Here is a 14,208-nt window from a genome sequence, read left to right as displayed (position 1 = left end):
AAAACTAAAAGTGCAGATAGGAGCAAATTATCACTCATCCTAAAGATAACTGGGGGCCCGGAATGCAGCACTGACAGTAAAAAACTTCTACCTGTTGTGGGAATGCTAACCCTAACCCTAGCTAGGGTTTCAAATGTACATTCCGGCAGGGTGTCTCAGAAGCCCTCCAAACATCAAAGTTGAATTTTTTCCTCAAACTCCAAAAAATCAGTCTCAAACTATCAAAACGGTTCCTAAAACCTCTAGGAAATATATCTTCTTTAATAATCTGTCTGGTTTAGGCAAATTTTCATGATGCTGCTAAATGCTGTTAAATGGTAGTTAAATCTGCATGCTTTTAATGCCTGGCTAGCGTTAGGGTTACAAGAACCATAGAATTTTGCCCGCTGTTGCACTTTTAGCTGCACTTTAAATGACAAAATGAAGAGAGTTTACCCATTAGAACAGGTATTCTTCACACTTTTCATCTGGCTCAGTTTTGGATAAAATCACTGCATAGGGCAATATACAAAAAGGTGACCAAAACTGTCCGAAAACTAAAAGTGCAGATACTGTAGTAAGTAGTTAGTCATCATTGCAGGCACATGTTTAAACCCAGTGCTGAGATTCAATAAAGCATGAGAGATACCTCATATTCTTGATTTTTTAGACAGAAACCACAGATAGGAGCAGTTATTTAATCTTGAACCTCTCAGAATTTCTAATTTTTATCCGATTATTAGGTAAATTTTTACAGAAAGTGTCTTATTGAGAGTGGAGTTACTGTGTGTCACCTGATTGTATGTGCCTGACAGATTCAGCACTTTGTGTTGAGTGTTGAGGTGAGTCCTTTCATCATTAGTTCTTATTCTGGGCTGTGCCCAGTGGCCCAGGTGTGTTATGTCCTGGGTGTGTGTGAGACCTCAGGTGTGTGACAGCTGAGCTCCACTGTTCGTGTTCAATACTCACTGGGAATGTGGAGCTGAGAGCCCCAGTCTGGCTCAGGCAGAGCACTTCTGACCAGACAGGAGAAGATGTTGGACTCCTGCTGGACTGGGATGGAGCTGCTGACACTGAGGAGCCCCTGACTGTCCCTCTCCACTGTGCTGCTGGACAGTGAGGTCACATCATGTCCATCCCTGTCTTTCCAGGTCACTGCAGGCGCAGGGACCCACCCCTCTGATCTGCACAGCAGCTGGGTGTGACCTCCTCCAGGGGAGTGGAGAGACACTGAGGGCTGGGAGCCCAGGGCTGTGGGTTCGACACAACAGGAGATATTTCACAGCTGATAAAAGCCCACTGTCGCTTTGATTTCAGAACACAGAAATGATAAAGACTTGTTTAGAATCAACAGTTTGAATTATCTGTATATTATAACTCTTAAAGTTTCTCCACTCAAGGTGACAGTTGAGCTGTCAGCTGATGAACTGGAGTGTTGAGGTATCAGTGAATCTGTATTTACAGGGGACAGGATCAGTATTACAGAGACACAAGGATGGAAACTGATCAGCTGAGTGCTGAGCTGTGTAATTTTTTTTTTGGTGTATGTGCAAGTCTTTTCCAGTTAAGTTATTACTGTATTCTCTTCTCTGTATTCCCAGAATAATAACAGAAGAGACATCACAATACGACACAACACAACACAGGTACCTCAGTCTCTCTGATGTCTTTACCTATGCAGACGTGTTAAGGTAGCCAGGTAGATTCTGTGCAGAGTAGTGAAACCGTGTTCTAAAGCTATAAACCAGAATCCAGTCCAAAAGTTCGAAACCGAAGGATTAACACCAGCAAAGGTACCGAAGCACAAAACAAAGTCGTAAACCAGGGAGCTAGAAAGTCGAAGAGTCTGAATACCTCTAAAAGCGCAAACCAAAACAACAAGCCGAAAAGCAAATCCCCCGGGCTGGGGATGAAAAGCAAAACGAACTTCCAAAATACTCCGCTGGGAGAAATACTGGGAGAAAGACTAAAGCTCCCTAAAACAGAGAAAGGCAGAGAATGCTTTGAAAGGACTGAATGAGAGAGGTGAGGGGTCAGGTAGAAGCTGGAAATGTAACAAGACTGGGGGTATGTACAGTTTATTGTTGTGTTGTACTGTTTGGTTTAGAGCTGTATTGACAGTGAGTGTGTTATTGTGTGGACAGAGCTGGCATCTTACTGAGTACTGATGTGATCAGTTACTCATCACAAATATAACTCTCTTTAGATAATAAACCAGACTGAAAGACACTCACCTCTCACATCGAGATCGTTAACAGTGTCATCATACCACTGGTCAGAGAGCACCATACACTTGAACTGTCCATGATCAGAGCGTCTCACATCTCTCAGTATTAGAGACACATTGCCTCTGGGGAGCTCATCTGGGAATAATTCAACCCTTCCCCTGTAGGCTGGATTCTGTCTAACAAAGTTATAGACTCCAGATTCATATAAACAAACAAAGTTTTCATAGTCATCTCTAAACCAGTGGATCTCTAGGTCCACAGCGCTGATGTCTGGTGAGAGGTAACAGGGCAGGACAGCGTCTTCACCAGGGAAAACAAACACAGGAGCAGCTGGACCAACAACCCGAAACGTCTCTGAAAGAGAAAGAGCACACAGCTGACATGAGTCTCAGCCTCTACACAGACACACACTGAGACAAACTGGAGACTCATACTGACAGAGTGAAGAGAAGCAGCTCACTGATCTACAAACAGATCATTAATGATCCAGAACATGTGACTGAGGAGGACTGAAGATCAGTGAGTGTCTCATCTCCTCTTCCTCACACCAGAGATTCTCAGACACTCAGATCCTCAGCTTCACTCAGTGAGCAGCTCTGCCCTCAGTGAGAGGATCTCTGACTGTTTTCACTGAGGATTTCTCACTCTGCATTCCTCCCAGACTGCCACAGAGAACCACAAGCAGACATTTCTGCTCTGATATTAATCGCAGTATCCTGACAGGCTGAAGGAACAGCGTCTCCTAACTCTTTAACAGAGAGACTTCAGAGTCAATCCAGTGCTCCTCTCCAGAGGTAACAGTCAAACATGAACCAGAGTGGACATGATGAGAAAGTGCATTGAAACCTGAGAACAGGAGGCACACAAGGCTGTGGGAGTGTAGATCATGGTGTCAGGTCAAGCTCCTGAAACCTGTATCTTGGCTTCTTGCAAGAACAGGTTCACCCTCACGTTCTGATCAATGAATATTCAGAATTAAGAGATTTTAAAATGTTCTAATGTTCAAATTATAAGTTTCAGATGTTTTGTTTCCAGAAACTGTAATGAAACCAGTCTTCGGTATGAGGGTCTTGTTCATGTTATTGATTAAAACACCAATAAGAGTCTCACTGTACCTGATCCTGAGACACAGGACTGGTGGAGAAACAGCAGAGTCACATAGAACCACTGCAACAGGTCAGCTTTCATCTCTGAAATAAACACTCTGATGGAGATCAATGGTCTCTGAAAGACACAGACAGACAGATCATTCAGCTCACTTACTGACTGACAGAGAGAGAGAGCTGTTCTGTGTTTAGGGGATCTTGGGTTTATTGGGTCATACAGTATATACCTCGGTATCATTTATTATGATCCAGATTTGCAGAGAGATGATTTAAACTAAAAAATAATTAAAATTTTAAATGAATAAATATTTGTTTAATCCAGTGTGCACGAATTATTACTTTTTTCAACAAAGCTGTGCCAGAGAACAAAGAATTCTTGTGTCTCTGTCTATTCCAACAACTGTTCTGACTCTTCTGGAATATATTCTAGAGCAGCAGTTCTTAACCTTTTTGAGAGTGCGACCCTTTTTTAACATTAAAAATATTTCACGTAGTAAAAAAAGCACTTTGTTTTAAGCGCTTTAAATGCTCTTTACTAAAAGCTTTGTTTAAATTCTTCCTCTTCAACAAGTCTGGTGTAAACAAGCAGGTGTGCATCTCCAGAGACACCAGTGGTCTCGTCAAGTTGTAAAGAAAACTACACACTAGATCTTATCCTAGAGATCACCTGCTCTTCCACGACTCTTGCCATACGCCCAATGTGGTCAGACACAGGATCATTGACACTGGTATCAGTGACACTGGTATCAATGACACTGGTATCACTGCCAGCTGCTCTGCAGCACTTTCCCACACAGGATTGAAACCATTTCCTTAGCGCACAGTAGGGGAAAAAGTCCCACCTAACGTGTGGCTTCCCAGTTTGGGCAGTCCAGTTAGCTATGAGGAAAGACACTGAAGTGGCTTCTGGCTCACAGTTCACAGCTCTTTGGAGGGCAGATTGTTGGCCTCTCAGCTCCTGTAGCTTTCGTTCAAAACACTCAACAGGTTTAGACTGCAAGGCTGAGTGTCTGGTCTGCAGGTGGTGTAGCAGTCTGGAGGGCCTGAGGCTTTCCTGAGCCAACACTTCGCCACAAACCGTACGGTGTGAATCCCTACTCTCGGGACTGTTCGTCAGATTTTCTCATTGTTTTCAGCTGTGCGTTTCTCCACATTATCTTCAGCTCTCACTCCTCCAGTCTCACCTATTAAAACCGCTCCACTGCTGGGCTCATCACGACTACCTTGCGCAGAAGAAGAAAGCTCTACGAATATAAACACAGTCACGGCCCACCGATAGGAATGAGTGTAGCGGCCTCTCTGGGTCCACTGAGTCACCCTGCTGGTGGAAACAGTCTGAACCCTGCAGGTGTGTACAACAGCGAACTGTTTACCTCTGTTACTGTCCATTGATGTGTAAACACCCTGAATCTGCAGACGTGTCCCGTTTATCACTCTAGTGTGTGTGTTAACCTTAGGTTGATTCTGTCTCTGCTGCCTATTGTGTGACCCTCATGGGGGTCAGGACGCCCAGGATAAGAACCCCAGTTCTAGAGAAATCACTTACAACTTGGGGGTTATGATCAATTATTTTACTTGTTGACTAAACCGCTCGGTCAGTTCCTGTTATTCACCATTTTCATGTCCCCCATTTGTAACAATATTATATTTTGTGCTTATTGTGTTTCTCAGCTGCTAGAGCTACCAGCTCTGCTGAAGCTGCTGTTTCACAGACAACCTGAGTGACATGGAAATGACTTTATCAAGAGCACTGAGGGCTGATAACAGGAGGCACTTTACAGCACTGCTGTCCTGCAGCTCAGTGTGTCTGTGAGCCTGTCCACTCCCACTCCAGAACTGGTCAGTGTGTCTGTGAGCCTGTCCACTCCCACTCCAGAACTGGTCAGTGTGTCTGTGAGCCTGTCCACTACCAGTCCAGAACTGGTCAGTGTGTCTGTGAGCCTGTCCACTCCCAGTCCAGAACTGGTCAGTGTGTCTGTGAGCCTGTCCACTCCCACTCCAGAACTGGTCAGTGTGTCTGTGAGCCTGTCCACTCCCACCCAGAACTGGTCGGTGTGTCTGTGAGCCTGTCCACTCCCACACCAGAACTGGTCGGTGTGTCTGTGAGCCTGTCCACTCCCACTCCAGAACTGGTCGGTGTGTCTGTGAGCCTGTGCACTCCCACTCCAGAACTGGTCGGTGTGTCTGTGAGCCTGTCCACTCCCGGTCCAGAACTGGTCAGTGTGTCTGTGAGCCTGTCCACTCCCACTCCAGAACTGGTCAGTGTGTCTGCAGCAGGGCTGTCCAGTCCTGGTCCTGGAGGGGCTGGTCAGTGTGTCTGCAGCAGGGCTGTCCAGTCCTGGTCCTGGAGAACTGGTCAGTGTGTCTGCAGCAGGGCTGTCCAGTCCTGGAGGGGTCAGTCAGTGTGTCTGCAGCAGGGCTGTCCAGTCCTGGTCCTGGAGGGGCTGTTCAGTGTGTCTGCTGGTGTTCTGATTGTTCTGACTCAGTTCAGGAAGTAAAGAGCAGCTGCAGGTCATTGTTAACTGAGCTCAGATGACAGACATGACCTCCAGCACCAGGGCTGGACAATCCTCTCAACACCGAGAGCAGCAGGTTTCTGGAACAAGCAGCCCAGTAGGGTGGCCAAGTGACCACAGACAGCTGGACACTGACAGACAGATCAGGTGCCTTTTACAGTGCCTGGACAGGACAGGCTGCCTTGAAATTGACACAAATGTTACAAAGTTACAAAGTGGACAGAATACAAGTGTTTGTGCTGTTTTCTGTCTTCCTCCAATCACAGGGTCTGGACAGCTGATCAGCCTACAGAGAGTCTGGGATTCTCCACACTGTGTTAGATGACAGAAATCACAAGCACATTCATGACATAGGAATCTACATCATCATCATCTTCATCATCAAATTCCTTAGAGTTATACAGTGCATTTCTGGACACTCCACTCAAAACTCTTTACAGGTAATGGGGATCCCCTCCACCACCACCAGTGTGCAGCCCCACCTGGATGATGCTCCAGTCTGCTCACACACACCAGCTCTCAGTGGGGAGGAGAGCAGAGTGATGAAGCCAGTTCAGAGAGGGGGGTTATTAGGAGGCCATGATTGGTAAAGGCCAAGAGAAATTTGGCCAGGACACAAGGGGAAACACCCCTACTCTTTCTGAAAGACACCCTGGGATTTTTAATGACCAAAGAGAGTCAGGACCTTGGTTTTATGTCTCATCTGAAACACAGCACCTTTTTACAGTCCAGTGTCCCCATCACTATACTGGGGCATTAGGACCCACACAGACCGCAGGATGAGCGCCCCCTACTGACCCCACTAACACCTCTCCCAGGAGTCTCCCCTCCAGGACCTGACCAGGCTCACTCCTGCTGAGCTTCAGGGGGCTGACAGGGTGAGTTTCAGGGTGATATACCTGCTGACATTAAATCATGATGAAGATGAAGATGAAGACCAAATGTCAAATATTCAGAATTTCAGAGTTTATTTAATACAGAAATAGTTCTATCTGAGTCCAGGCCATGACAGTGAAGCAGCCATGTCCATCATGTAGAAAGCGACTGGCATTCAGCTGACGTGTGAGTCTGTGTCTGATGGTGACCCAACTGGTCAGCCATGAATCTGGAGAATTTACAGGTAAGAGATAAAGAAAACACCTGTGACTCAATTTTACTGATTTACTGAAAGACATGATTAATGCAGAGCAAACAGAATAGAGCAATGACATGGACTGAAAGTAGAAAGTAGAACAGTTTGACACAAGCCAGTAATAATTTCATTTTCCAAGAGAGCCCCTCCCACAGGTGATGTTGTTTCTGGTGACTGAACGAGTAGCGTTGAGAGCAGATGTGGACATGCCCAGCAGTGGGTGGAGAAAACAACACCGAAGAAACAGAAGAACAATTTCAAATGAAAAAGACTAAATGATTTACATTCCAGAGAGAGAATCAGACAATGTGCTGATTCAGTCTGTGTGACTGACAGGACAGATGATCAGTGGGGCTGAGTTTTTACCTCCCTGATGAAGACCAGGGCTGAAGAGTGGAAAGAGTTTCTCAGTGAAGGAGGCAGTGAAGGTGTAGATATGAGACCTGTTGTCCACATTGTAAAAGGAGACCTGTCCCCCCTCATAGTCCACATACACCCCCACCTTCTGGGGCTTCTGGCTCAGGGGGAGGAGGACAGAGGGTCCAGCACAAGCCTCGTACTCATTCCCATTCCTCAGCCACACAGTCCAGTAACCATACCGGGGGCTCAGTGTGATCTTCCCCTTCCTGTTGATGGACTCTCTGGCGACACCTAAATCCCACTTAGTCTTCTCCCCCACCTCCACCTCCCAGTAGTGTCTCCCTGAGGTGATCCCATCCTTTCCCAGGACACAGGGACAAGGATCAAATCTCTCTGGATTGTCAGGGAGATCCTGTCGTGTGTCTCCCAGTCTCACTTGTTTCCCATCCTCAGACAGGATGAGGTAGAGATGAGCTGTATTGGGGTCCAGAGTCACATCAGCTGTGGATCAGAGAGCAGACAGACAGGATGAAATGATCTGTATCTCACTCCTCTCTCAGATGAAAGTACAGATGCAGGTGTCTAGAGTGTGTATCAGGATTCACACCAGCAGAAAGCTCACTGCAGTAAACTACAGCTCTGTTCAGTCTGCTGATTTCAGCTGGACGACCTGCCTGTCCTGAGACACCCAGAGCATTCAGTGACAAAATAAAACTGATTTGTTGATACATTAATTACACAAAACCCATTTTCCTCTTCTCCACTGTTCTGTCACAGTTTGCTCGTGATGCCTGCAGTCATAGGTTCACATCACTGGTTTGGGTTGAACTCGTCTGCAGTCACTGGCGCTTGTTTGTGTGCAGCAGGTAAAAATAAAGAAAACACTTCAGAAAGTGTCAGGATTGTGTGGCCAGCGTGTAGTGGACATTACAGTGTGGACAGGACCGGTCCAGATGCTCTGGATGTGTTCTGATATGACTGGAGAGACTGGGCAGGCGGACCTGTGGAAATGGGCTCTCCTGGGTTGGTCAGGACAGACAGGCCCAGCCCGGCTGAGATGAGCTGTGAGCGTGTGCAGAGCTCTCACACTGCGAGAGTCTGGCTCCTGTGGGAGAAAGTGTCTTTAAATCTGAAGGAGACCTGATGATCCACTGTGTGCAGATAACATGGCTGAGGGCATCTCTATACTGATGGATACATTATTTCACAAGAAGAAAAATGATCAAACTGTCTTTTCATGGTTATTCTGGTTCCTCTCTATCAGTTAGATTGTAAAAGTCTCATTAAGACAAAATTCATAGAAGCTGAAATTGCTGCCACTTCATTAACAATAACAGGGACCTGAGTCACACAGGCAGTAACTGCAAGCTTGTCTCCTCCTGCGCTGCTGAGGACAGTAATTAAAAGGATCTGTTGTCTGTGTGTGTGTTAAGAGCTGTCTGTCAGTATATTTAACTCTGTCACCTGAATTAAGGCTGAAGTTGTCTTTACACAAGACAGGGGAACCCGAGAGAGAACAGACAAAGCTTGTGTGTGTCTTTTTTTCTTGTTCGTTAAACACAAATCAGTGTAATACCTATGGAAACCTGAAAAACAGACATTGTGGGTCAGTTGTAACGAACTGACCCAGCGCACTAACTGGAGCTCAGCCCCTGGTCAGCACACAGCTCCGTGTTAAACTAGTGCGCCAACTTCAGACCAAGAGCAACGAACTTGGCCACTGAAATCAGTCCGCAGCTCCGAGCTGAACCTGCTCTCCACTGCAACGAGCCCAGAGTGAGAGCTGCTGCCCTCTAGAGGTGACTGGAGTACAGGACTGACTCCCAGCGCCTCTTCACATGGGGAGACAGCTCAGTGTGGGACAGGCGGAGCTCTGGATCACAGGAGAATAGAGGGGAAACAACACCGGCACTACGGCAGGAAGTCATGTGTCCGTCACTCAGAAAAGGATTGTAATGTTTAACTAAAACTGCTTTCCAGTTAAATCACTTTTATTAATAATGAACTTTATTGATGTGTTTATTCATGAGTAATTTATTAAAAACTAATTTTATTGTTTCTATTAATGTATTTAATGTCTATTAATACAAGTAATTTATTAACAATGAAATTTATTGTACATCTTTATTAGTAGCTGTATGTAAAATATTTTGTATGTGACAGTGTTTTTCAGATATCCCAGGGAGTGAAGAGAATTGAAATTAAGAAAATATTTAGTGTGAGTCTTAAATGTGTTTTGTCACATCTGGGTGTGAATTGAGCAGATTTGTCATTTATTTGTTGTGATGTGACTCTACAATTGTATTTCTGAAGGGAAAGCAGGGATATTCAGAAACTGGGGGAACAGATATTAAAGTTATGTAGTCAAATGTAAAGGTTAAAGAAATAAAAATACTGTAATCTCCATCTTTTTAAAAGTGATGATTTGTGTCAGTTCTAGATGAAGGCAGTCTGCAGGAATGGCTGTAAGAGCTGATGGAAGGACATCTGTGGATATTACTGCACAGAATGATTTAACCTCAATAACTTTCCTTACTCGTTTCGACATCAGTTTGCTGGACTAATAATTAATTTCCCACCAGATCTCACTGTTTTCACTGTTTGTATTTGTTGAGCCATGTGTTGGTGACCCTGCTCTTCAAGGCTCAGCTGTGTGAGTCTGCAGGTGTGTGTTCATGCTGAAGATCACGATGGTCAGGTACAGTATAACTCCTACAGGCAGCGCCTGGCTCAGACAGACTACAGAAGGAGAGAACCTGGCAGTTCTGCTGCAGACCAGTGAAGAGAGCTTTCCCTGGATGGCCAGGTGAGAGGATGGAGTCACTGGTACTGAACTCCTCTGTGCAGAACCGTGCGTCTCGAGAGCAGTGCCAGCAGGAAATGCCGAGTGGCCCTCAAGCTAATAGCAGCGAGGGGCCACACCTCCTCCTGGGTACCAGTGCAACAGCTCCAGAGCAGCCGAGAGTTACCATGGAGATACAGCAGGGAGCCCAGAGACTCTCCCTGAGCCAGGAGACACTGACCCACGGTGCGAGGGAGCAGCGTCCTGAAACTGAGGACAGGGGCTCGGCCTTCAAGACCACAACAAAATCAGACAAAATGGTGGAGGAGCTTTCTCAGCGCAGCAAAGAGGGACTGAGTGAGGCAGAGCAGGGACAACCAAGGACTCTGCTACGAGAGTTTGCAGATGTGTTTGCTGGAAGAGAGGAAGACTGTATTCGTACAAACGAAGCTCAGGGCACCACCGACACTGGTGAAACAAGACCCATCTGCATCCCTCCCCCCGCCTGGCCATCCACAAGAGAGCCGAGGCAGAGGAAGCAGTCCGGGGTCTGACTGCAGCAGGGGAGATCGAGCCCTCTGACAGGCCCTGATCTCCCCCTGCAGAAGGACGCTTCACTGCTGGTCTGTACAGACTACAGGGACTCAACAACGTCACCAAGAAGGACTCTTGTCCCCTGAGCCACACCGACGAGGTGCTGGATTATGTCTCAGGGTAGCGCTGGTTCAGCTCTCTGGACCTGTACAGCAGCTACCGGCAAGTTGAGGTGCCCCAGAGGTCAGGCCAGAGACTGCCTTCTCCAGAGGTCAGGGGCTGTGGCAACACACGCTCCAGCCTTCTGGACTGTGCCCTGCCCAGCCAGCTCTGAGCGGCTGATGGGAAGGGAGCTCAGTGGCGTGCCCAGGTCAGAGTGCCCGGTGTGCCTGGATGACCCTCATTCTCCAGGTCCTGGACAAGTGAAGAAAGGTCAGGGACCTCATGAGGAGGACAGGTCTCTAGACTCACTGAAGACATGAATCTCCTACAGCAAGAGACTCGTTTCCTGGGAGCTTCTGAGCCAGAAGGGGTCTCCACAGGCCCTGAAGAGGAGCCACAGTAAACTCCTGGCCAGCCCCCCAGTCAGTTCAGGATGTGAGAAGTTTCATTGGACCGGCATCCTACTACTGCTGGTTTGACCCCTAGTTTGCTGACGTTGCTGAACTCCTTATATTTCTCACATGCAAAGCAGCATCTTCCCTCTGGGGTGAAGACTGTCAATGTGATTTTGAACAACAAGAGCTGTCCTTGCAGAGTCTCCAGTGTTGGCCCAGCTGGACCCAGAGACCCCATTCAACCCAGACACAGATACCAGCAGTGATGGCGTCTGTACTTGAGCCAGGAGCTCAGCTGTGCTGAGAGAAACCACACACCCTGCTGCATGTTCACGAGAGGAGCTGCATACTGACCAGGGGAGGAGCTCAGAGTCAGCTGTCTTCAGGGAGGTGTGCCAGTGTTTAGGGATCTATAAGACTGGGAGACTCCAGTACATCCCCAGAGTGATGGGTTACTGCTTCAATCTGACACCTGCTACAAAGCTCACTGCCGCCCACCAGAAGGACTGGGGCAGACACTCTAGACAGCTTGTTCCAGTCTCCCACCACTCTCTGTGTAAAGGTGTCTGTTCCAGAGCTCATCCTCCAGTGCCTGAGGCTGTGTGCCTGTTTCTAGTGTGGACTGGAGAGCAGTGGGTGTCCTTCAGTGGGACCGGCTGCTTCACTGTCACACCTCTATCTGGAGGAGCAGAGGGACAGACATCCTGTCTCTCTCCCTCTTCTCTGCTCTCATTTCACCCTCTTCCTCCCTTAACAAGTCCTTCCTCTCCTCTTAGTCTCTCACAGTAGTGAATTTCGAGCTCCTGTCTCAGACTGTTGTGTTCAGTGTCTTGTGTGTCTGCAGGCTCCTAGTTGTCAGTGTAGATTCTAGTTTACAGGTTTAACAGGATTACAATCCTCTGTTTCACAATGATGGAATAGAGAACTGCAGTCCTGACACAGTGATGGGGTCTTCAATCTGTGTATTGGGGACCCCAAGACATGGGTCAGTGTTGGTGTCCCCACAGTGTGCCACAGTGTTGGGGTCCAATTCCTAATCGGTCCTGATAAGGACAAAGCCCATCTGAGGGACTTTGCTCACAACATTAAACACATCAGCTGTGTATAAAGCAGGAGTTACAACATCTCCCCCTGTTAGAGTAAGAGCCTGTATTGACCCCTGTGACCCTGCTGTGACCTTTGTAAATGACAAGTTCCTGTCAGTGACAACAGACTCACCTGCATGTTTGCGAAGCCTCTCAAACTCTGCAAACAGAGAGAAAGATGTTAGAGAGCTGAGAGCACATTCCTGCTGGAGTCTGGTCTCCAGGTGTGCAGTGTTGTGTGTTGTAGTGCTGTGCTGATCTCTCAGGCAGGACAGTAACACACAGGAGTGTGTTGTCTGGCCAGTGGAGCTGTGGGTCTGTAAGAGACACTGACAGCTCATCCAGCTCATCCAGCTGCACTGGAACAAACTACTGATCCTGAAGAAAACCAGACTAATCTGTCAGGAGATTTTGATGGAAAAACACAAGTCATGAGGATCTTGTGTCCAGATACAGGTAAATAAAGTAAAAAATATGAACATGAAGGTAAACATGATTACTAATAGCACCTAATATGAATTAAATTTTGAAAAGATACAATGTATAAATTAATTAATAGCCATGATATGAAAAATGAAAATAAAAACATAACATAAATATAACATGAAACATGAAATAAAAAGTTACATTTCCTAACTGACACTTAACACTTTTTCTATTGTTAAATTCTGAAGAACATTGAGGGAAACACAAACCTTCCTCTGAGAGCCTCTTGACTTCCTCTCTGAGTCTGTCCTCCAGCTGACACACAGCCCTCCTCACAGCCCCCAGACAGAGATCAGGGTGAACAGTGATGTCAGACCAGTCCTTGGGGTGTGGAGGGGAGCACAGGGAGGGGAAACTCTACAGCAGGAGAGATTCAGAGTCATGGGGGGTCACAGCCCTCTAAGGCAATAAGTCACCTGTGAGTCTGAAACCTAGAGCCCAGTATAGATCACTAAGAGTCACACAGTGAGCTCTCTCTGCTCTCTGTAGATACTGTATCTGCTCTCTTCAGTGTGTGCTGACCTGTAGGTCTCTCTGCTCTCTGTAGATACTGTATCTGCTCTCTATAGTGTGTGCTGACCTGTAGGACTCTCTGCTCTCTGTAGATACTGTATCTGCTCTCTACAGTGTGTGCTGACCTGTAGGTCTCTCTGCTCTCTGTAGATACTGTATCTGCTCTCTATAGTGTGTGCTGACCTGTAGGACTCTCTGCTCTCTGTAGATACTGTATCTGCTCTCTACAGTGTGTGCTGACCTGTAGGACTCCCTGCTCTCTGTAGATACTGTATCTGCTCTCTACAGTGTGTGCTGACCTGTAGGTCTCTCTGCTCTCTGTAGATACTGTATCTGCTCTCTATAGTGTGTGCTGACCTGTAGTACTCTCTGCTCTCTGTAGACACTGTATCTGCTCTCTACAGTGTGTGCTGACCTGTAGGACTCTCTGCTCTCTGTAGATACTGTATCTGCTCTCTACAGTGTGTGCTGACCTGTAGGACTCTCTGCTCTCTGTAGATACTGTATCTGCTCTCTACAGTGTGTGCTGACCTGTAGGACTCTCTTCTATCTGTAGACACTGTATCTGCTCTCTACAGTGTGTGCTGACCTGTACGACTCCCTGCTCTCTGTAGATATTGTATCTGCTCTCTACAGAGTGTGCTGACCTGTAGGACTCTCTGCTCTCTGTAGATACTGTATCTGCTCTCTACAGTGTGTGTTGACCTGTAGGACTCTCTGCTCTCTGTAGATACTGTATCTGCTCTCTACAGAGTGTGCTGACCTGTAGGTCTCTCTACTCTCTGTAGATACTATATCTGCTCTCTACAGTGTGTGCTGACCTGTAGCTCTCTCTTCTATCTGTAGACACTGTATCTGCTCTCTACAGTGTGTGCTGACCTGTACGACTCCCTGCTCTCTGTAGATACTGTATCTGCTCTCTACAGAGTG

The 14,208-nt window shown here is 47.0% G+C and overlaps 1 protein-coding gene across 1 annotated transcript in view; it reads right to left on the bottom strand.

The window, feature by feature from the left end:
- Positions 1-6,780: 6,780 nt before the first annotated feature.
- Positions 6,781-14,208, bottom strand: part of LOC148660418 (E3 ubiquitin-protein ligase TRIM39-like) — a 115,414-nt gene continuing 107,986 nt past the window's right edge. The window contains exons 6-8 of the mRNA XM_088637839.1: positions 12,975-13,122; positions 12,413-12,439; positions 6,781-7,822 (exon numbers count right to left, since the gene is read on the bottom strand). Coding sequence (XP_088493965.1) covers positions 7,278-7,822; positions 12,413-12,439; positions 12,975-13,122 — 720 coding nt within the window. The 3' untranslated portion in view covers positions 6,781-7,277. The remainder of the gene's footprint in view (positions 7,823-12,412; positions 12,440-12,974; positions 13,123-14,208) is intronic.

The sequence above is a fragment of the Lepisosteus platostomus genome, chromosome 6, assembly GCF_059453375.1.
Source record: "Lepisosteus platostomus isolate fLepPlt1 chromosome 6, fLepPlt1.hap1, whole genome shotgun sequence".
Classification (NCBI taxonomy): Eukaryota; Metazoa; Chordata; class Actinopteri; order Semionotiformes; family Lepisosteidae; genus Lepisosteus; species Lepisosteus platostomus.
This window is presented reverse-complemented; position numbering and strand designations above follow the sequence as displayed.